An 18,641-nucleotide genomic window follows, 5' to 3' on the forward strand; every position below is an offset into this window, starting at 1 on the left:
TTACCGTTTGTGATGCAATGATCTACGTAGTAGGAGGAAAAATAAAGGAAAAGTACGAAGAGTGTTCTTCTGTTTGTTTTGTTTTCTGTATTTCTTAGCCCACAGATGCACAAGGAAGAACGCAATGGGAGACGGCAGGAGAGCGCGATAGCGACCACCGCGTTTTTATGTCCTGCTGCGTTTGTTGTTGTTGTTGTTGTTCTAAGATACTCAAGCAGAAGGGTGCATTCTCGTACTTGTAGTAAACTTCTCATAAATCATACAATATTTATTGAAAGAAAGAAAAGGAGGTGCATCATGCACACCGGAGAGAACGGCGTTGAGGGTGTGGGGAAGTCCCTCACTGCGCGGGCAGGTGGCACATCACCGTGACTAACAACTCGACGACAGCACACCGGAGGAGGAAGTAAGAGGGAAAGGTTGCGAACCGAGTGTTTTCTGTCGCCATTTGGCTGAACAGTGTTTGTTGATACCGCAATGTGCCTGAACACGGTTTTTTTCTCTGTACTTTTCCAGCAGCCGATTTCTTCTCACCATGCCATCTCTGCTCCGATGCTTTCTTTCGTGTATCTCCGTCCATCCAGCTTCTTTCTTTTCCCTTTCTGACTCTCATGAAAATCTCCTCTTCTTCCTTTTTGCAGTGAACGACTAACACCCAAGCTCGTGTCACTTGTGGGCGCTTCACGAGGACTTTGTTTGTTTGTTTTTCTCTTCAAAGAAAGGCGGGAAAACGACATTGCGAGCCTCCATCCCACTTTTTAGCGTTGGAGGTCGCTGAAGGCATCACCACACCTCCCGAAGATCCCCCCCCCCTCCCCCCGTGTGTCAAACCGTGAGTCTTCTTTGTCTTTCTTTCATTGGGTCCCGCTCTTGTGTTTGTGTGTGTGTTCTGCATTCCCCCAATGGCGTCCTACGCTCCCGGCGACCGCGTGTGGGTGTACATCGAAGGCGACGGCTGGTGGCCGGCGCGTGTGCTGAGCGACGAGGAAATCGGCGCCCGCACCCCCGGCCAGGACATCGCCGTTCACTTCTACGCCGGCATCGACACCCCCGCGTCGCTCTACGAGCTGAACAGCCACAGCGAAGCGGCCCACATCTGCTTCTTCGAAACCTCGTCGGAGAAGGCGGTGACCAGCAGTGCGGAGCTGGAGGCTTCCATCCGCCACGCTGCGGAGGATGCGACGGCGAACCCGCTCAAGTCTGACAGCGCCATCTCGGCCTCCGCAGCAGTCGCGGCAGCTGCAGCGACAACGGGCGCAGGTGGGGCACCCGGAGGCGCCTCCACTATCGACCCCACAGCTGCCGTGACGCGTGCTGCTGCGAAGCGGATGCGAGAGATGGACGACGTCGACATGGCAGGCTCCAGCGGAGACGGCGGTGCTGCTGCCGCTACCATGTCCGATGCGGGCTTCCGTCACCTGCGCACCGACGACCTCCACCGCCTTTCTGAGAAGATCGCAGCGGCGGTGGAGGCCCACAGCCTAACGAAGGTGCGTGCCGCACTGTGCCAGCTCGACGGCGTCGACGTGTACCTGACGGAACTGGAGGAGACGAAGATTGGCATCGCGGTGGGGTCCGTGCTGAGCCAGCCATCCCTGAAGCCGCTGTGGCCACTGGCGCGGGCCATCGTTTCGTTTTGGTCGCGGCACCTGCCGGCCGAGACGCTCGCGGCCATCCGCACTGTGAAGCAGCAGGACATCTCGGCCACCGGCAAGAGCGGTGTTGAGCCCGGCTCGCCGAACGAGCCCTCCAGCCCGGTGGGTGCGACGCAGAGTCCGCTGCGGAAGGCGCCGGCGCCCGGCTCGCCTGGCGTGGCCGGTGGTGGAAGCGCGTTCGACCACGTTGGCTCGCCGTCCGCCGCAAACGAAGGCACCCCGCTGCCGCCGAAGAGCAGCTCGTTTCTTCGCCACGTGCGTCAACGCCTCGACAACCCCGACAACAGCGTGCGTTACGACGACGCCGTGGTGGAGGAGGTGGCCCGCCGCATCGCCGCCGACATCACCGACTTCGACGACCGTCAGCTGCTCCTCGTGCGTCTGGGTGAGCCGGATATGGAGTTCCTGCGCATGAAGCTGCTGTCGGGGGAGTGGACCCCCAGGAAGTACCTGGAGCAGCCGAATGAGATCTTCCTGACGGAGAAGCAGAAGTCGGAGGAGGCGCAGCGCGTGGCGAACAAGATGAAGGCGATCGAGGCCGCCGCCAACGCCGGGGTCAACCTGACGCACCTCTTCAAGTGCGAGCGGTGCGGCAAGCGGGACTGTACGTTTTACGAGCTACAGATCCGCGGCGCTGATGAGCCGACGACGAAGTATATTACGTGCCTTAATTGCAAGAACTCGTGGTCGCAGGAGTAGAAGGGTGAGGCTTCGTGTTTGCTGTCTCGGAGGGCGACGGGGGAGAGCGCGGGGGTGTGAAGATGCGCGTGCGCCTCTCGGCCGTGTGCGGCGTTGGAACGGAGGGAGAGAGAGGTCCGGGGCGGGGGTTAGATGTGTAGCTGCTTTCCTGCCGTGTGGTGGAGGGAGTCGATGACGCTGAACGGGGGAAAGGGAAAGAGAAGGCGGGGATAGAACAGCGGTGTGGAGATGGCCACTGAGGAGGCGCGGAAAGGGAGAGGAGAGACGAACAGCGGTAGCGGAGACTATTTCACGAGATGGTGGGAGCTTTTTTTTTCCCACCGAAAATGCGTCTTCGCGTACGCGAATTGGCTGAGAAGCACTCCGCTGTAAAGGGTCTCATTGTATTGTGATTGCTTTTGATGTGCGTTTGCAGTGTGTGTTGGAGCAGGAGGGAGGAGGGGGCTTACGGTGGAGGTGTGGCGGATCCCTTTTGTTCTGGCTGTGTAAGTAAACCCCCAATAAAGACGAAAGCAACGAAGACGGACAAAAAAAATTGGTGTAAAGGAAACAAAAAGGTGCAGAGAAGCGACGAGCGATTCTCAGGCCGTCAGTTCCACTTGTGCTGATGCGACGCTAATCGGCATCGCTTCACCTCGAACGAAGTACGAGTCGGTTCGTCGTTGAGATGTGCGAACAGCTGACAAGGGAGCCGATGGAAAGTGCCACTGCCACGCTGTGTGAGGGTGTGTGTGTTTCTCTTACGCGGTATTTGCTTCTCTTCAACAGAGAAAAAAAGCGTGCGGCACTGATACTACGTGCACTCGACACGGAAATAATTGATTGTCAACCACTACTCCTTCTTTTACTTCCGTTTCTCTCCCACTCTTTTCCCTTCCATCGCGGGGTTTTTCCCTTCCGCACTGCGGTGCGCTAACGGTGCACATGTACGGCACATTCAATCGTCATCGTGTTTTTAAAATCTATTTTCAACGCGAAAAGCAATTCTACTACTGGGGCGCTAGAGGGATTCAATCCGTGTGTGTGCGTGTGTCTGTGTGAGGAAACAGGTTTTTCTTTTCTTGTTGTTCCCTTGCGTCGTGACTTGTTGTTGCGTCTCTTATCTCTGGCTTACGTGTGCTACGATTTCGTCTCATTATACCTTTGGTACTCCGCGTGCTCTTATTTACCTGTGTCTCCTACAATTGATAGGGTGTTACTAGTCGAGAACTTCATTATTTTTTTATTGATATTTTCTTTTGTTGTTTGTTGATTTCCCTTTCTGTAATGAGCTCCAACCCTGCGTTTCCTTTCAACGCCTGGGTGTGGGTCAAACAGCCCGACTACCCGTGGTGGCCGGCGGTGGTCTTGGACCCGGCGCAGTCCGGTCAGCAACTTCCAGAGGGCTGCGACTTAGTGCTTCTGTGCGGTCCGACCGCCGCCGCCACGCTTGCCTTCGCGAGCTCGCACGATCCGGCGCAGGTGCGTCCTTTTCGCGGGGCAGAGGTGGACGACGTCTTCGTGAAAGAAGGCCGCGGTGATGAGAGTTGTGGGGCGGCGATCGAAGAAATGGTGGCGGCTGTTGCGGCTGCCTCTGGGAGCAGCACGCAGCCAGCGCCTTCTCCGGAGAGCACCAATGTTAACAACGCCGGCGATGTTGACGAGGCGGTGAGTTGGGAGGCGTTACTGGCGGACACCGCGGCTGCCGCAGAGGCGCCGTCCCGCGACAAGGCCGAAAAGAAGCACAAGAAGGACAAGAGGAAGAAAAAAGAGAAATCGAAGAAGGCAAAGAAGGCGGAGAAGACGCACACGCGGCACCGCGCCCGCCACGGTGGTGCGTCGTTGTCTGAAGGAGAAGAGGAAGCAGCCGGCAGCAGCAGCAACAACAGCAACGATAGCGATGATGAGGACGGCGACGACGATCTCTTCCGTCGCCGCAACGGCACCGCCTCCACACGCACGGCGGCGAAGAAGATGCGGTACGAGCGCCAGAGCCGCCTGGACGAGTACAAGGCTGGCAGCGCCCGCCCACTGACGCACCACGCCCCGCACTACGATCCCGACTACCTGCACCGCAAGGTCCGCAATGCGCGGCGCAGTGCGAGCAACGAGGAGCTCGTGCGGGCGGCGGCGGAGCTGCGGGAGCTGACGCGACGCTGCCTCAGCGGTGCTGCGACATCCGTGGAGTTGGAGGAGGAAGTGCTGCGTGTGTTGAGCCCGTTGGCCCGTGTCGATGTCACGGTAGCGCAACTGCAGGAGTCCGGCGTGGGGGTCGCCGTAGGCAGCCTCCTGCGCGGCTTCACAACCGCCGTGCACCAGCTCGCCCAGGCGATTCTGAATTACTGGTTCCGCACCCTCCCGCAGAACACGCAGCAGCAGCTGTCAGCAGAGACGGAGGTGGATCGGGCCTCCGTGGACACCTGCGCGAGCGGCGGCAGCGGCGATGAGGGAGAGGGCACGCTGGGCCGGCTCGGCGTCATGCTCTACGACTCCTTCACAAACCAGGAAATCGATGACGCACCGCCCAGCGCGAAGGTGGTGAAGCTGTGTAAGCTGATCGAGGCGGCGCTGATGCAGCACTGCAGCCTCGACGCTCAGCGGCTGGTGCTGTCAGCGTTCGGTGACGAGGGCAGCACGGGAAAGTCGCTGCGGCGATTTGTGTTGGAGGGCAAAATAACCGCCGACGACATTGTGAAGCACGCGGATGAGCTGCCCACGCTGATCCGCAGCAACCAACGTCGCCCGACGAACATCCTGACCCATACGTCGAACTTCTCGATGAACATCGGGGTCGGCGGCGGATCGCCCACGTCGCCGAATGAGCTCTTTTCCCCCATCGGAGATGGCTCCGTCGGAAGTCCAACTTTTGGCTCCCCCACCGGTCGCGCATCGACCGCGCTGTACACCTGTCCACAGTGCGGTGCAAATGACGCCTATCAGAGCAGCTACACGGTCCAGGCGCACGACAACATGCCAGATATTCTCCGCTGCAAGAAGTGCGGCTCGACGTGGAACGTGGCGGATCAGTAGTAACGGAAGTCGAAAAGAGGGAAGCCGCGGGCAGCCCGTGGCTGCCACACACGCAGTATGTGGCTCGTGCGTGTTACCAGTGTTGTGCCTGCCGTAATGCAGATGTGCATTTGCGTGTTCGTTAGATGGGTAGTCTCCTTGAGCGGCTAATTTTTGTTCTTTCCCTGTGATATCTGTCTCTTTGCGGGCTCTATTGAGCGATGTCGTCCTTGGTTCCTTTTGTGTGTTTTAAAGGAGGAGAGCGAATTCGCCGTGACCGCCGTTCTCGCTGCCGTATTCGCCGATTTCGTTCTGTGGATTTTTTTTTCTCTCTGTTGAATGTGGATTCATGGAGTACAGCGAGCTGCCTTACCGAAAAACAAGAAGACGTGGCCCTGGAAGCATTCCATCGCTCTTGTGTGTGGTGTGGGGTGTGTGGAAGAGGGGAGAGGGGAGAGGGGACATGAAGCCGTTGCTTCCACCCTCGTGTGTATCTAGAAGGCTGATTTGTTTCGCTTACGACGACGTCCCTCGATGCAGCGATCCGGTGAATAATAATTATTATTACAGCAGTAACAACAACCAACCGGTCTGATGAGGAGAAGTCTTCCAACGATTATTTTTCTCTGCCTATGCTTGCCGTTCATGGGGTTCACCGCCGCACGTTTCTCCTTTCGAGCTGTACGTTTGCTGAGAGAGATGGAGAGAGCTGCTGGTGCCACATTTTAAGTTGTGGTTGTTGTTGTTTTTCCACATTCGAATTTAATCTGGTGCAACACCTCAATTTTTGTATTGTTGTTGCCGCAGCGCCGCAAGCGAGACGTCTTCAACTGCTTTTCCTTCTCTCCCCTCTTCCTCTTTCCTCTCTTTCTCTCCTTTTTTGTTTGTCTTCTCACAGCCGCCGCTCTTTGTTGACTGCCAGTTTTACTGTAGACGCAGGCACGAATCCCCTCTGCGGTGCTGAACAAGACTTTATTCTGCTCTCCTCGCTTTCTTCTTTTTTTTTGTAGGCTTTCCTCGTATCATCCACGCACACACCGTATTCTTTCATCCCACCCGATAAACTACGACGCTTCTTGTGGCTGTTGGCTCCTGCGATTTTCTTTCTTTGGTTTTCCTTGTGTTTTTTTTTTCTTCTGTCTTGCAGATCAGAACTTATAGTTTTCAGGCGTTTTTCTTTCTCACTTGTCTTTCTTTGCCTCTGCTCTTCTCCGCAGCTACACAACGCACCACCACTTCCCTTTCTCTCCATTGTCTCTCTTCAATTATTGATCTCTGCAAAGCTGCACTCTTTCGTTGTGCGTGTCTGTGTGTGACGAGTATTTGCAACTCGCTATTATTATTATTATTAGTTCTCTCATTTCTTTATATATTATTTGTTTCCTTGCTGTGCTTATTTAAAATAAATAATAAAGAGTGGTGGCGGATTGCAGTGCGAGCTGCACTTCAATACGGCAAGGTACATATATGTATAGTGAACCCTCTGCTTTCAGCCGTTGCGAGGCGCTAAAACGAGTTTAGTGCTTTCTTACCCTCTCCTTTGAAAAGAGAAAATTAAAAGACAATACATATATATATATATATATATATATGTATAATGTATAGAAGCCACGTCCAGCATGCTTCCCAACAACATGGGCAACAGCAACCCCGGCAGCGGCGGCCGCGAGGCCGGTGACGCCGCCGTTCCTTTTCTGCAGCGCATTCGCAGCGAGTCCGACACCGCGGAGGGTAACGCAGCGGTAAGTGTCCAACGAAATCACAGCAGCAGCCCCCACACCGCGACAGCGTGCTACGGGGGGACGGAGACGCACGCACTGCGCAAGCGAAACCCGAAAGTGAGCGACTCAGGCGAACGCAGCAGCAAAGACGACGGCGACGTCGTTGTGGTGCCGTCACGAGCCGGTGGTGGTGGTGGTGGTAGCAGCGGCAACAACAGCCGCCCTGATGCCGGTAGAGATGTCGAGGGCGAGTGCATCGTGGTGAATGACAACGGGACGGACACCACCGCCGACACCTGCATGGGGAAAGTGCGGCACTTTCTGCTGAACAGCGATTCCGCGCTCTACGCCTTGCTCAAGTGGGGACTGGCGGTGCTGCTGCTGTTCTTCCTCTCCTTTGTCGTCTTTGGAATGATCTACAGTGAGGTGCGCTACAACGGCAACTGCACCGTCGACGCGGGCGTGACGGATACGCCGGCGCTGCCGGAGGGGTGCGAGAGCCCTTTTGGCGCCATCCTCGGCGCCTTCCAGAACACCTTCGCTCACAGCAACTGCAACGGGTACTACGTCTCCACTGTGGATAGCTACATGAACTTCACAGTGCCCGTCATGGACGCCGCGACGGGGATGTTGACCATGTCGTCGAAGGAGTTCTACACGGGACTGGCCTGGCAGTGCGTCGAGTACGCGCGTCGCTACTGGATGATCAACGGTAGACCCAAGCCGGCGTACTTCGGGTCGGTCATAGGGGCCGCCGATATTTGGAATTTGACGGAGGTGCACCTTCTGGAGAACACCTCGCGGACGCTGCCGCTGCGTAAGTACAAGAGCGGCGACCGCGTCGTCCAGGACGGCCTGCAGCCTCCGCAAGCAGGCGACATTATTATCTACCCCGTCCAGTCAGGTGGCTTCCCCGTGGGCCACGTCGCGGTCGTGACCAAGGTGGAGATGGGCGAGCAGGGGTTCATCTACGTTGCGGAGCAGAACTGGGAGAGTACACAATGGTCCGGCCCCTTTTACAATTACTCACGCAAGATCCCCCTCCGCTACGATCCCCTCACCACCGCCATCATCCTGAATGACCCCGATGGCAAGATCATCGGCTGGATGCGGTATGGCTAAGTGAGCGCCGCTTTTTTTTTCTCTTCCTCCTTTTCTTCCTCAGCCTTCGTGGACTCGGCGAGTTTTAGTGGCGTATATATTTTCTAATGAATCAGGCATCAGGGATGTCTTTTTTCTTTTCCTGTGTTGTTCTTGCTGTGATTGATCCAGGAGTGGTACCGAACTTCAATACGTTAACGACCTCTCTCAACAACTGCCCCCGTAAAGCAGCTGCTGGTGCCTTCTCTTTTTCTTTTTCTTTCTTTGTTTTACAGCGGCGCTTTTTCTGTTGTCGTTTTTGTTGCTGTTGATATCGCTATTATTATCAATACAGTTAAATGAAGCAATTTCGACGGCACAATACTGGGGAAACGAAACGAACACGAATGCTTCGCCCCCTGCTCTGTCACTTAATTGCCGTGAAACACAAGCTCAGTCATTGCGGTGTCCTCGGTGCTTTATTTATTTCGTTTGGAAAGACGACATCCCCTACGCGGGAGTTAGGCGGTGCATCATCTCCTCCGTGCGAACTCTCTCTCCCCCTCTATACAGGCATACGTATATAAATATTGTTGTTGTTGCCCTTACTACTTCTCCATCTTGCCTTCGTCCCGCACCTTACCTTTTTTTTCTTCCTGACGCGTTGCCCAATCGAACCTTACACGTGTGCGTCATATCATTTTTATAAAATTAGATCTGCGACAATTACAAGTGCGTTTTTCTTTCTTTTCTTTCTTCTGGTTGCGGCGACACCACAAACGGCGTCCAGAGGAGACTCCACACTTTCTTCTTCTTCTCCAGCTCATATTCGTTATCAAAGCAGCCTCTCGTTTGTGGCCACAGGTCATCTCTTTTCTGTGTTTATTCTTTGTTGTTTGTGTTTTCGTCCTCTCTAAGCGCACTTCAAAGTCCAGTTGACGTGTTCATTGCGGTTGCTTTTTTCTGTTGCTGAAAGGCACGCTCACCGCAGCGCTCTCGATTGTACACGCACAAACCCCGTGGCCTCCCCCCCCCTCCCTTCTTCTCCCTCCTTCTCCCGCAGGTGTTGCTGTGGAGGCCACACTTATGCGTTCTCGCACACCCTTCTGCGCCGCTGGGCGCGTAGCTGTGGTGGCGGTGGTCATCGCGCTCGCCCTTTTCATCTCTGTCGGTACACCGGTGCACGGTCGCGAAGCGGCGGCGCGTGTGGACGACACACGCCCTGCAGGAAAGGATGCTCTTGAACTCGCTGAAACTCAAAAGCCGATCGCTTCCGAGGCTTCGAAGAAGGGCAGCGACAGTAGTAGCTCCGTATCGAACACAACGACGCCCGTCCCCGAGGCGTCGAAGAAGGGCAGCGACAGTAGTAGCTCCGTATCGAACTCAACAACGCCCGTCCCCGAGGCGTCGAAGAAGGGCAGCGACAATAGTAGCTCCGTATCGAACACAACGACGCCCCCCACTACAACTTCTCCTACCACCACGACCACCACGACCACCACCACGACCACCACGACCACCACGACGTCCACCGCAACCACCGCAACTCCGTCAAAACCCACCAACCAAAACGACAACGGCGGCATTCCCGTCCTTGCTTTTGTGATCATTCTTATCGTTATCGTGGGGGCGGTCTTCTTCGGCAGCCGCGCCATGCCCCGGGCGTGTCCCTTCTTTCGTAGTGGCGGCGGCGGCAGTCGCGAGCCGAAGCCGCACACACAGCAGTACGCCCGCCTCGACGGTTGTGCTTTCAACGGTGATGACGAGGACTACCGCGGCATGGAACCGAGCTACGCGGCAAAAGGTGGGAGTGGTGGCCATCCCGCGCTCCGCACGTACAAACCAATGCGCGGCAACGCCGGCGGCGATGGCCGCGGTGATGTGTATGTGGAAATGCAGGAACGGGTGACAGGGGAGTCGGGCGGCGGCGCGGTCCTCGCTTCACTTCTGCCGCGCGATCACGCGGCACCGGCGCCGGATGCCTTTTTCGCCGCCGTGCCTTCGAGTGCGTCCGCGTCTGCGTCGTCGTCGCCCATCCCAGGGCTCTCCAAGAACTCGGTGCGGTCCCTCCGGAAAGGCAAACTCGGACCCGCGCACGGCATGACGCCGCTTGTCAGCACGAAGAGCGGTGGAAGCGACAGTGGTGCTGGGTCAGCGGCGGCGGTGGTGGCTGGAGGCCCGCACCCCAACTCCGGCCACGGAGGTAGTGGTGTGAGTGGGTCACAGCTCAAAGACGACTGGGACTGGTCGGACGAGGACAAGGACAAGTAAAAAAGAGAAGGCAGAAGAGGATGGGAAAAAAAATAGCGGCAAACGCTAAAGGTTGCGAAGACAACGAAATTTTCGATCGAGACCGAGAGAAGTCAATAAATAAATGAAAGGCTAGCAGATGCTTTTATTTACCAAAATAGTGTTTCCTACCGGATTTGCCTGTGCGTTTTGTGAGCTGTTGATTACCCATTTACTGTGAAAGCGCGATGAGTGGAATTCGTGTTGTTGGACGCCAACACGGGCTGGCAAGCAAAGATAGATGTATGCTAGCGTTGCTTTCTGTGTGATGTGAGCAGAGCTGCTTCGGTGCGAAACCCATGGCACCCGCATACATGACTGACTCTGACCGCTGTGCAAATGAGGAAATGGGGATTAAGCGGCTGATTACACCGGTGAGTACTCGTTTCTCTCTTGTATGGTGGTTTTTTTTCTTATGTCGTGACATCGTTAAAAGAAGCTTTCTCGGCGATCTAATGTACTTTGCACGGGTGTATGTGTGTGCTTCAACGCGTGTCCCGGAACTTCCTTTCCTTTTGTTGTTGTTTAACGGTCATCGTTATCGCTAGCTGTTCGTGAAGGGAGAGACATGCAGCGACGCAGGCGGCACCCAACATCCTCCATTACCGTCAGTTATATTCATCTCTCGACTTACTCTATGTTCCACCTTTCTGTTTTACCTTTTATTTTTACATTTCCTGGCGAGAGTGGGACAATATATATTGCGCCTTGCGTTTGCATTGTTTGTTGTTTTCATTAGTAATATGGGCTAATCAACAACAGAAAATCATCAACCACAACAAAAATGCCGTTGAAGGGCGTGGTTGGGTGTGGGAGTTCGACTTGAAACGAACAGCAGCACCGGCGAACGCGGAAGGCAAAGGTGTGTCGCACCGCTCTCACCGATCAACAGCTCCAGCTAAATAAAATGAAAAGCTCTTTGTATTTAGGCCAAAGAGGGCCGTCCGTTGCTGCTCGAAAAAATAGCGCCGTCACCAAAAAGGAAGTTTCTGAGTTGCCTGCGCTCATGTGCTCTTGTGGAAGCGGCGTTCGCCCTCCATCTGTCACATTCGGCCTTCCCTTCGTATTTCTCTATTTCCCTTAGCTTTTTACTACGTTGGTGTGGTCGTTCTTTGATCTTTTGAACAACAGGGAAAAACAAACGCTTTCAGCCCTGAAACACAATTCAAGGGCGTGCCTCCTCCTCCCCCCTCTCTTCCAGTTCGACCTCTCCAAATCCAATCAGTTCCGCCCAGCTCAACACGCACCACGGTGCCCTGAATACAGCGACGCTGTTCTCTAACTCTTCCGAAGTTATGTTTTTTTTATAATCTCTACTCCTTCTCACTGCGGGCATCATATTTTTCTTTCCAATCCCCTCCATCACGCTGTTCAACGTCTCTTTCTTTCTATTATTTTCTTTTTAAAAAGGGATTAGTTTCTGTAGAAAACAGGTAGAGAAGGCAGCCATGGAATCTGGCTGCTCCCTGCCGATGTGCGACTCCATTCCCGTGGCGCGCAAGTGGCAGCGCGGTGGCGCTGCAAAGTGGACCATCACAGACCACGACGGGCAAACAGTGTACCTCGTTGCCCGCTCGCGTGTGTCTGCTTCTCTGCTCTTTGCCAATGCGCCATCGACACACGACGCCACAAGGTTGGAGGAACCAGCGTGGATGCGAGATCATCTTCAGCTGTTGTATAACGGTGTCCGCGGAGCAGAGAGCAACGGGCGTAGAAGGAAAACGAAAGGAGGAAATGACGATCGAGGTGCGGCAGTAGGAGAGTTCCGAAACGGTGATAGCAACGAGAACGTGTCGACGACAGACGCAGCTTCGCCCGACACGACGGTGGCGATGTTTCACGGCCTTTTTCGGTCTTGCGGAGCATCAGCGCAGAGAGCGACTGAAGCAGGAGAACTATCCATTCTAGGAGAGCGTTTTTGTTGGCGAAAACTATTTTTCCATTTTTTTCTCTGTGATCTGTCCTGAGGAACCGTGTGTGCTGGCCGTGTGTGCCGGCCGTGTGTGCTGTGTTGCTGCCTCCGTGTATCGCTTGTCAATAAGCGCACACATTCGTTTGTTTTGTTTTCTTGCCCCTTCTTTTTGCTGCTCGTAGGCGCTCCCCGTGCTCAATATGGAGACGATGTTCACAGGAATGAAAACAATTTCCGCCATGTGATAAGTACATATATGTATATAGGATCCGAGCAAAGACTACTGTTGAAGAGATGATTCCATCTGCAAGGAGATGCGTGCCGTTCATTCTTTCCAGTTCTGGTCCCCTCGTGTATGCACCTCACTCGCCACAAGCGGAAGATAACGTCCCCTGTTTCGTCCGTTTAACCGTGCGGTGCTCATCGTGGTTTTTTTTTAGTTGTCAATGTGTCGATGGCCGCGTTCAGCACAGCACAGGCTGTGCATTCATCGTCGCCCTACGTTCCTTTATCGCCTCTCTCTTCCCCTCTCTCTGTCTTCCTCCATCGCGTTGCTGTGGGGGATATGCACGATGCACTGCGCCGAGAGGCCGCGGGAGGTGCGAGTATAAGAAAGAAAGAGAAGAAAAAGAACGAGAAGGGAACATCTGTGCTGCTCCTCCGAGCTTAGCTAGGACGACCATTGTCGCGGCTGGAGAATACAATTTATGCGACACACACGCATTACACTTCCTTTTCTGCAATCATCGTCACTGCACCGTGCCTTGACTTCTCTGAAGATGAGTAATGCGATGCAGCACCAGCGCTACATTACACTGGACGGCATGACGAACCTCCGCGACCTCGGCGGCTACCGCACCAACGACGGCACGAAAACGATGAAGTGGGGTGTCGTCTTCCGCGGCGATCAACCATCACTCGTCCCAGCTGACGTGGCGCAGCGGGTGCTTGTACAGCAGCTGCACATCTCCAGCACCTTCGACCTGCGCGGCGACAGCGAAGCTGCAGCAAAGTGCTACGTCATCCCACACGTCTGCCGTCATGCCGTGCCGATTGACATGAACCACATGGATGAGCTTTTACCGCCCAACGCGAACGTGAACGAAGGGCCAGTGGCCTTTCGCCTCATGCAGGACTACTATCGCAGCCTAGTGACGGCGGAGGGCCCTGCGATGGGAGCTGTGGTGAAGCAGTTGCTGCAGACGAGCCCGTCGCGGACGAACGCGGCGCTGATTCACTGCACGGGAGGGAAAGACCGAACGGGCTGGGCCGTCTACGCGCTGCTGTCTCTTTTAGATATCACCGAAGAAGAAAAGCGCGAGGACTACGAGCTGACAAATCGGTGCTTCAAGATTCCAAAGGAGGCCTACGAGTACGAGGGTGCGGCTGACTTGAGTAAGGAGGCGTTTAACGCCTTCTGGCGCGTGTCGATGGACTACCTTGACGCCGCCGTGGGGGAAGTGAAGAAGCTGGGCGGGATGGAGGCGTACGCGAAGTCGCACATGGGCCTCACGGACGATAACATCCAGCAGCTGCGCGATGTAATGCTCGAGTAGTCGCTCGCCGCCGTGCGAGCTTTCTCTCCTCCTTTTGTCAGACGGTGCAACGAGCTCGTTGCCTCTTTTAGAGTTCGGTTCTTGTTTTCTTCTTTTAATAATAACTGTTGTGTTGTGGGCGGCTTATCACCGCTCCCCCCTCTGCCATCAACTGCCCCGGTCTCGATAAATCGAAGAAGAAAACTGCATAGAAGATAATAAACAAAGGGAAATAAACTGAAGATAAAAACGGGCCGAACATCACGAGCAGGATGCGCTGCACCTGCGGGCCCAGCAAGCACATACGAAAGCGTTGTTTCTGTTCTTGTCTCACTTCTCTCTTCTCCTGATGACTGCCCCCCCCCCTCTCTTCTCGTTCCGCCACACCCAAAATTTTCTTGTCTCCCCCTCACTTACTGGCGTTGCTGATGATCCCGTTTTGTGTGTGTGTGTGTATCTGTCGGGAAGGAGAAACGCTGAAAGTGCGTTGATGCAAGTGGCTTCTCAAAAGAAGGAAAAAAGCAATATCCATATCAGATCCACATCTCACAATTTTTCTATTTTCATACAAATCGTTTTTTTCCTCAGTTCCATTCCTCATTCGGGTTTTTAAACACCTCATAACTATTCTGCATACGTACGTTCTCTACCGAAATCGACACACGCGCGCTTTCCAAAAGAAGAAGAGCTCCTGCCGCGACTTTCGTATCACCCCTCACACACACACACACACTCACACTCACACACAGCAGGCCTAATGTTATCGGACATCCAGCGGCAACGTCACATTGAGCTGGAGGGCACCACCAACTTCCGCAACCTCGGCGGCTACCGCACCAAGGACGGCACCAAGACCACCAAATGGGGCGTCTTGTACCGCTGTGACCACCTCACCGACATCTCGCCCGAGAACGCGCAGCACGTGCTGGTGGATCAGCTGCACATCCACGAGGCCTTCGACCTACGCGCACACAAGGAGGTCGTCGCGAAGAACTACAACTTCCACGACATTACGCGCCACTGCGTCGGCATCGAGCCTACCCGCATCGCTGAGTTTGTGAAGCGTGGCGAGGACATGTCGAACGGGAAGACGGTCTTCCGTGCGATGAAGGCGGTGTATCAGCAAATGGTGACGGACTACGGGGCCATCTTCGGCTCCATCGTCAAGGGCATCATTAAGAGCAAGGTGTCGTCGGACAACGCCGCCGTGTTCCACTGCACCGCTGGCAAAGACCGAACTGGGTGGGCGGCGTACCTAATTCTCACCCTGCTGGACGTGAGGGACGAGGACAAGCGTGCGGATTATTCGATGAGCAACACCTGCTTCCGCCCACCAAAAGACGCACACGACAGCACCGGCGGTTTAGGCATGGGCGAGGAGGTGAAAGGGGCGGTCGGAAGCGTTTGCGATGAATTCCTTGACGCGAGCATCGATGAGGTAAACAAGCTGGGCGGCACGAGGGCGTACGCGAAGTCACACATGGGCCTCACGGACGATGACATCCAGCAGCTGCGCGATCTGCTTCTGGAGTGATGGGTAAAGAGAAGGAAATTTAAAAAGTAAAGGAACAACAAAAGAGACAGTTTAACGTCTCAAAAATGCAGACGAAAAAAAACGATATTTCGAGTAGGTACGTTTTAGTTCATTTGACGCATGAGGTTCGTGTTACTCTAGCCTGGTTTTCTTTTCTCTTTCTTTTTTACACAACGAGACAGAGAGAAAAGCAGCGCTATTGATTCGCAGCAGGGTAGGCGGGTACGCCCAGCAAAGAACTTCACAAACTTCCCAACCTCGTGAATGACGCGCTGTAGATGCAGTCAATATATAGGTGCTGTTTTTTCCCCTTTTTTTATCCATTTGTTTTTTGGCTTCATGGTTGCACCACCACATCATTAGTGTTCCCTTCCTCTGGAAAATTGCGCTTCTGTTATTTAAGAATTCTGTTTCAGATGGTCAGTGCGGTGATCTCACTGACCCGAGATCTGTTTTGTTGTCGGCTTCGTGCGCGCCTGATTTTGGCGTGGTGAAGGGTACGTCGCTCTGCGGTTGGCAACTCCTCCCTTCATCTTACGTTCTTTATGCAAGATGCCCACGCGGGAAAGAGGGAGAATGCGTTATCTTCTTGACATGCTTGAAATTTTACCACCACTCACCCATCGCACACTAAACTCCTCTGCTCTGGGGCCCTCTCCCTTCTTTACTGCACCGTACTCAATCTGCTGCAGCGTCACCAGGCGTTGTTGTTACCAGCACAGTCTTTGTATAGGTGTATAGGCAGCTCACCGTGCCGTTCACACTGGTTTTTACGCTTCTTTTTCTTGTATGTGGGTATTGTTGCCTCTCACCGCTTTCTTCTGATCTCTTCTACTTGCGTTAATAAGAAATCAATCTTTTTTTCTTTTTTCTTCCTGCGTTCAACAGTTATCGTCTTCTCTCAATTTCAGGATAGCGTTTTATCCTTCGACGTGCTTGTCCGCTGCACTCATGACGCAGGAAATTCAGCGGCAGCGGCACGTGCCGCTTTTGGGCACAACCAACCTCCGTAACCTCGGCGGCTACCACACCAACGACGGAACCAAGACTACCAAGTGGGGCGTCTTGTACCGCTGCGATCAACTGGCCGAAGTCCCGCCCGAGATGGCTCAACGCGTCTTGGTGGAACAGCTGCACATCCACGAGGCCTACGACCTGCGCGGGGAGAAGGAGGTGGCGGCGAAGAGCTACGACATCCCGCGCATCACACGGCACGCCATCCCGGTCGAGCCGTCTCAGATCGATGCCTTCATCAAACGTGGCGAGGACATGTCGAAGGGCGACGTCACATTTCGCGCGATGCAGGCGGTGTATCGGCAGCTCATCGTGGAGTACGGTGCTGTCTTCGGGTCCGTCATCAAGAGCATCTTGGCGGGCGGCCCGTCGCCGGAAAAGGCCGCGCTGATCCACTGCACGGGCGGGAAGGACCGCACTGGGTGGGTGGCGTATCTCATTCTCACTCTGTTGGACGTCAAGGAGGAGGAGAAGAGGTCCGATTACATGCTCACGAACACCTACTTTCGGCGGCCAACAACGGCGTTTAATTACTTTGGTAGCATGGGCGCGGATGCCATGAAGTCCCTTTACCGCGTTGATGAAGTCTTTCTAGATACGGCGTTGGAGGAGGTTGACAAGCTGGGCGGCATGGCGGCGTACGTGAAGTCGTACGTCGGTCTCACGGAGGAGGACATTCAACAGCTGCGTAACACGCTATTGGAGTAGCGAGATGGGGGTTGCGACGCTCCTTCTTTTTTAACGCTTTCTTCTAACACGTCTAAAAATACTATTTTTCCCGCTAAAGAGCGACCAAAGTATTGGCGAAATGAAATGTCTCAGAGCGATGGCTGCGGTATCGCTGCGTTGGATACTGTGGTTGGTGAAGACCAGCTTTCTGCATCCAATACGCACAAAAGCAGCAGCAGCAGCAACAGCACCAGAAAAAGACAGTAAGGAAACGTGAAGGATCATACGAGCCATCACGCTTGAGCGGTCTTTGAAATGCTGCTTCATCACTCCCTCTCTTTCTCTCTCGTCTCCGGGTCTTTTTTGTAATAGGAAGGCATTTTAGTATCCCGCCAGCAAAAATCATAAAGCTTATTGTTTGTTTGTTTGTTTTCCCTTCGCGCTCTGTTCGCTTAAGAAGAGGCGTGTTTACACACATATATACTTCTTGCTGTTGTTTCCTTGATGCCTATTCTAAGTGAAAGAACGACTTTCTTTTTCTGGTTTTCTACAACCCTTATCGCAATGCGCTCTGACATTCATCGGCAGCGGCACGTGCCGCTTGTGGGCACCACCAACCTCCGAGACCTCGGCGGCTACCGCACCAACGACGGGACTAAAACCATTAAATGAGGCGTCTTGTACCGCTGCGATCAGCTGGCTGAAGTCCCGCCCGAGATGGCCCAACGCGTCCTCGTAGATCAGCTCAACATCCACACGACCTATGACCTGCGCGCGGACAAGGAAGTCGCGGTGAAGAGCTACGACATCCCGCGCATCGCACGCAACCACGTGCCCATCGACGCGACGCAGATATCGAAGTACATCGAAGAGGGCGAAGACTTCCGCGAGAGCCCGGTGTCCTTTCGGATGATGCAAGGGCTGTATCGGGATTTCGTTCAGTCGTACGGCCTGACCTTTGGTACCGTGATCAAGGGCATCTTGGCCACCGACTCCTCACCGCACAACGCATCGTTATTCCACTGCACTGCTGGCAAAGATCGCACGGGGTGGACGCGTACCTGCTCTATCGTTGCTAGATATCAACGAGGAGGAGAAGCGCAAGGATTACCTGCTCACGAACACGTACTTCAAGGTACCGCAAGATGCCTATGACTACCTGGGTGGACTGGGCATGTCAGGGGATGCTATGAAGGTTCTCTGGAGTGTCTTTGACGAGTTCCTCGATGCCGGCATCGATGAGGTGAACAAGTTTGGAGGTGTGGAGACGTACGCGAAGTCGCACATGGGCCTGACAGACGCCGACATCCAGCAGCTGCGCGAGATTCTTCTGGAGTGAGATGTAACTAAATCAATACGTTTTTAACCTTTTTGGTGTTAGGGGGTTTTCCTTCGCTTTGGGATGTTTTTTCGCGACTTTTGTTTCCCGCCTTCCCCTCGCTGTATTCAATAGCAAGGTTGTTTTTTAATCAAAAGGTTAGTACTCTTCTCTCTTCGCATGTGGTTGTGGCGTGCGTTTTCGGGCATTCGACACATGGCAAACAT

The 18,641-nt window shown here is 54.3% G+C and overlaps 8 protein-coding genes across 15 annotated transcripts; all 8 read left to right on the forward strand.

Moving 5' to 3' along the window:
- Window positions 1-639: 639 nt before the first annotated feature.
- Window positions 640-2,354, forward strand: ABB37_02363 (transcription elongation factor-like protein; the record flags this gene model as incomplete). The annotated part of the gene is made up of 1 exon (XM_015799330.1): window positions 640-2,354. The coding sequence occupies exon 1, from the start codon at window positions 903-905 to the stop codon at window positions 2,352-2,354; it is 1,452 nt and encodes a 483-aa protein (XP_015662808.1). The 5' UTR covers window positions 640-902.
- Window positions 2,355-3,333: 979 nt separating this feature from the next.
- Window positions 3,334-5,363, forward strand: ABB37_02364 (hypothetical protein; the record flags this gene model as incomplete). Its single annotated transcript, XM_015799331.1, has 1 exon — window positions 3,334-5,363. Exon 1 carries the CDS (start codon window positions 3,621-3,623, stop codon window positions 5,361-5,363), a length of 1,743 nt encoding a protein of 580 aa, XP_015662809.1. The 5' UTR covers window positions 3,334-3,620.
- An 875-nt stretch (window positions 5,364-6,238) lies between these two features.
- Window positions 6,239-8,185, forward strand: ABB37_02365 (putative mitochondrial D-alanyl-glycyl endopeptidase-like protein; the record flags this gene model as incomplete). The annotated part of the gene is made up of 1 exon (XM_015799332.1): window positions 6,239-8,185. Exon 1 carries the CDS (start codon window positions 6,962-6,964, stop codon window positions 8,183-8,185), a length of 1,224 nt encoding a protein of 407 aa, XP_015662810.1. The 5' UTR covers window positions 6,239-6,961.
- Window positions 8,186-8,856: 671 nt separating this feature from the next.
- ABB37_02366 (hypothetical protein) lies at window positions 8,857-10,414 on the forward strand (the record flags this gene model as incomplete). Its single annotated transcript, XM_015799333.1, has 1 exon — window positions 8,857-10,414. Exon 1 carries the CDS (start codon window positions 9,230-9,232, stop codon window positions 10,412-10,414), a length of 1,185 nt encoding a protein of 394 aa, XP_015662811.1. The 5' UTR covers window positions 8,857-9,229.
- A 1,100-nt stretch (window positions 10,415-11,514) lies between these two features.
- ABB37_02367 (hypothetical protein) lies at window positions 11,515-13,900 on the forward strand (the record flags this gene model as incomplete). 6 transcript variants are annotated; one of them, XM_015799334.1, is made up of 1 exon in its annotated part: window positions 11,515-13,900. In XM_015799334.1, exon 1 carries the CDS (start codon window positions 13,124-13,126, stop codon window positions 13,898-13,900), a length of 777 nt encoding a protein of 258 aa, XP_015662812.1. In that variant the 5' UTR covers window positions 11,515-13,123. The 6 variants fall into 6 exon arrangements, with proteins under 6 accessions (XP_015662812.1, XP_015662813.1, XP_015662814.1 ...); XM_015799335.1 differs by having other exon boundaries at window positions 11,562-13,900; XM_015799336.1 differs by having other exon boundaries at window positions 11,601-13,900.
- Window positions 13,901-14,345: 445 nt separating this feature from the next.
- On the forward strand, window positions 14,346-15,413 carry ABB37_02368 (hypothetical protein; the record flags this gene model as incomplete). Of its 2 annotated transcripts, none has more annotated exons than XM_015799340.1 (1): window positions 14,346-15,413. In XM_015799340.1, the coding sequence occupies exon 1, from the start codon at window positions 14,637-14,639 to the stop codon at window positions 15,411-15,413; it is 777 nt and encodes a 258-aa protein (XP_015662818.1). In that variant the 5' UTR covers window positions 14,346-14,636. The 2 variants fall into 2 exon arrangements, with proteins under 2 accessions (XP_015662818.1, XP_015662819.1); XM_015799341.1 differs by having other exon boundaries at window positions 14,361-15,413.
- Window positions 15,414-16,103: 690 nt separating this feature from the next.
- Window positions 16,104-17,135, forward strand: ABB37_02369 (hypothetical protein; the record flags this gene model as incomplete). The annotated part of the gene is made up of 1 exon (XM_015799342.1): window positions 16,104-17,135. Exon 1 carries the CDS (start codon window positions 16,365-16,367, stop codon window positions 17,133-17,135), a length of 771 nt encoding a protein of 256 aa, XP_015662820.1. The 5' UTR covers window positions 16,104-16,364.
- Window positions 17,136-17,466: 331 nt separating this feature from the next.
- Window positions 17,467-18,251, forward strand: ABB37_02370 (hypothetical protein; the record flags this gene model as incomplete). 2 transcript variants are annotated; one of them, XM_015799343.1, is made up of 1 exon in its annotated part: window positions 17,467-18,251. In XM_015799343.1, exon 1 carries the CDS (start codon window positions 17,814-17,816, stop codon window positions 18,249-18,251), a length of 438 nt encoding a protein of 145 aa, XP_015662821.1. In that variant the 5' UTR covers window positions 17,467-17,813. The 2 variants fall into 2 exon arrangements, with proteins under 2 accessions (XP_015662821.1, XP_015662822.1); XM_015799344.1 differs by having other exon boundaries at window positions 17,471-18,251.
- Between the last annotated feature and the right edge of the window lie 390 nt (window positions 18,252-18,641).

Source organism: Leptomonas pyrrhocoris (assembly GCF_001293395.1).
Source record: "Leptomonas pyrrhocoris isolate H10 chromosome Unknown, whole genome shotgun sequence".
Classification (NCBI taxonomy): domain Eukaryota; phylum Euglenozoa; class Kinetoplastea; order Trypanosomatida; family Trypanosomatidae; genus Leptomonas; species Leptomonas pyrrhocoris.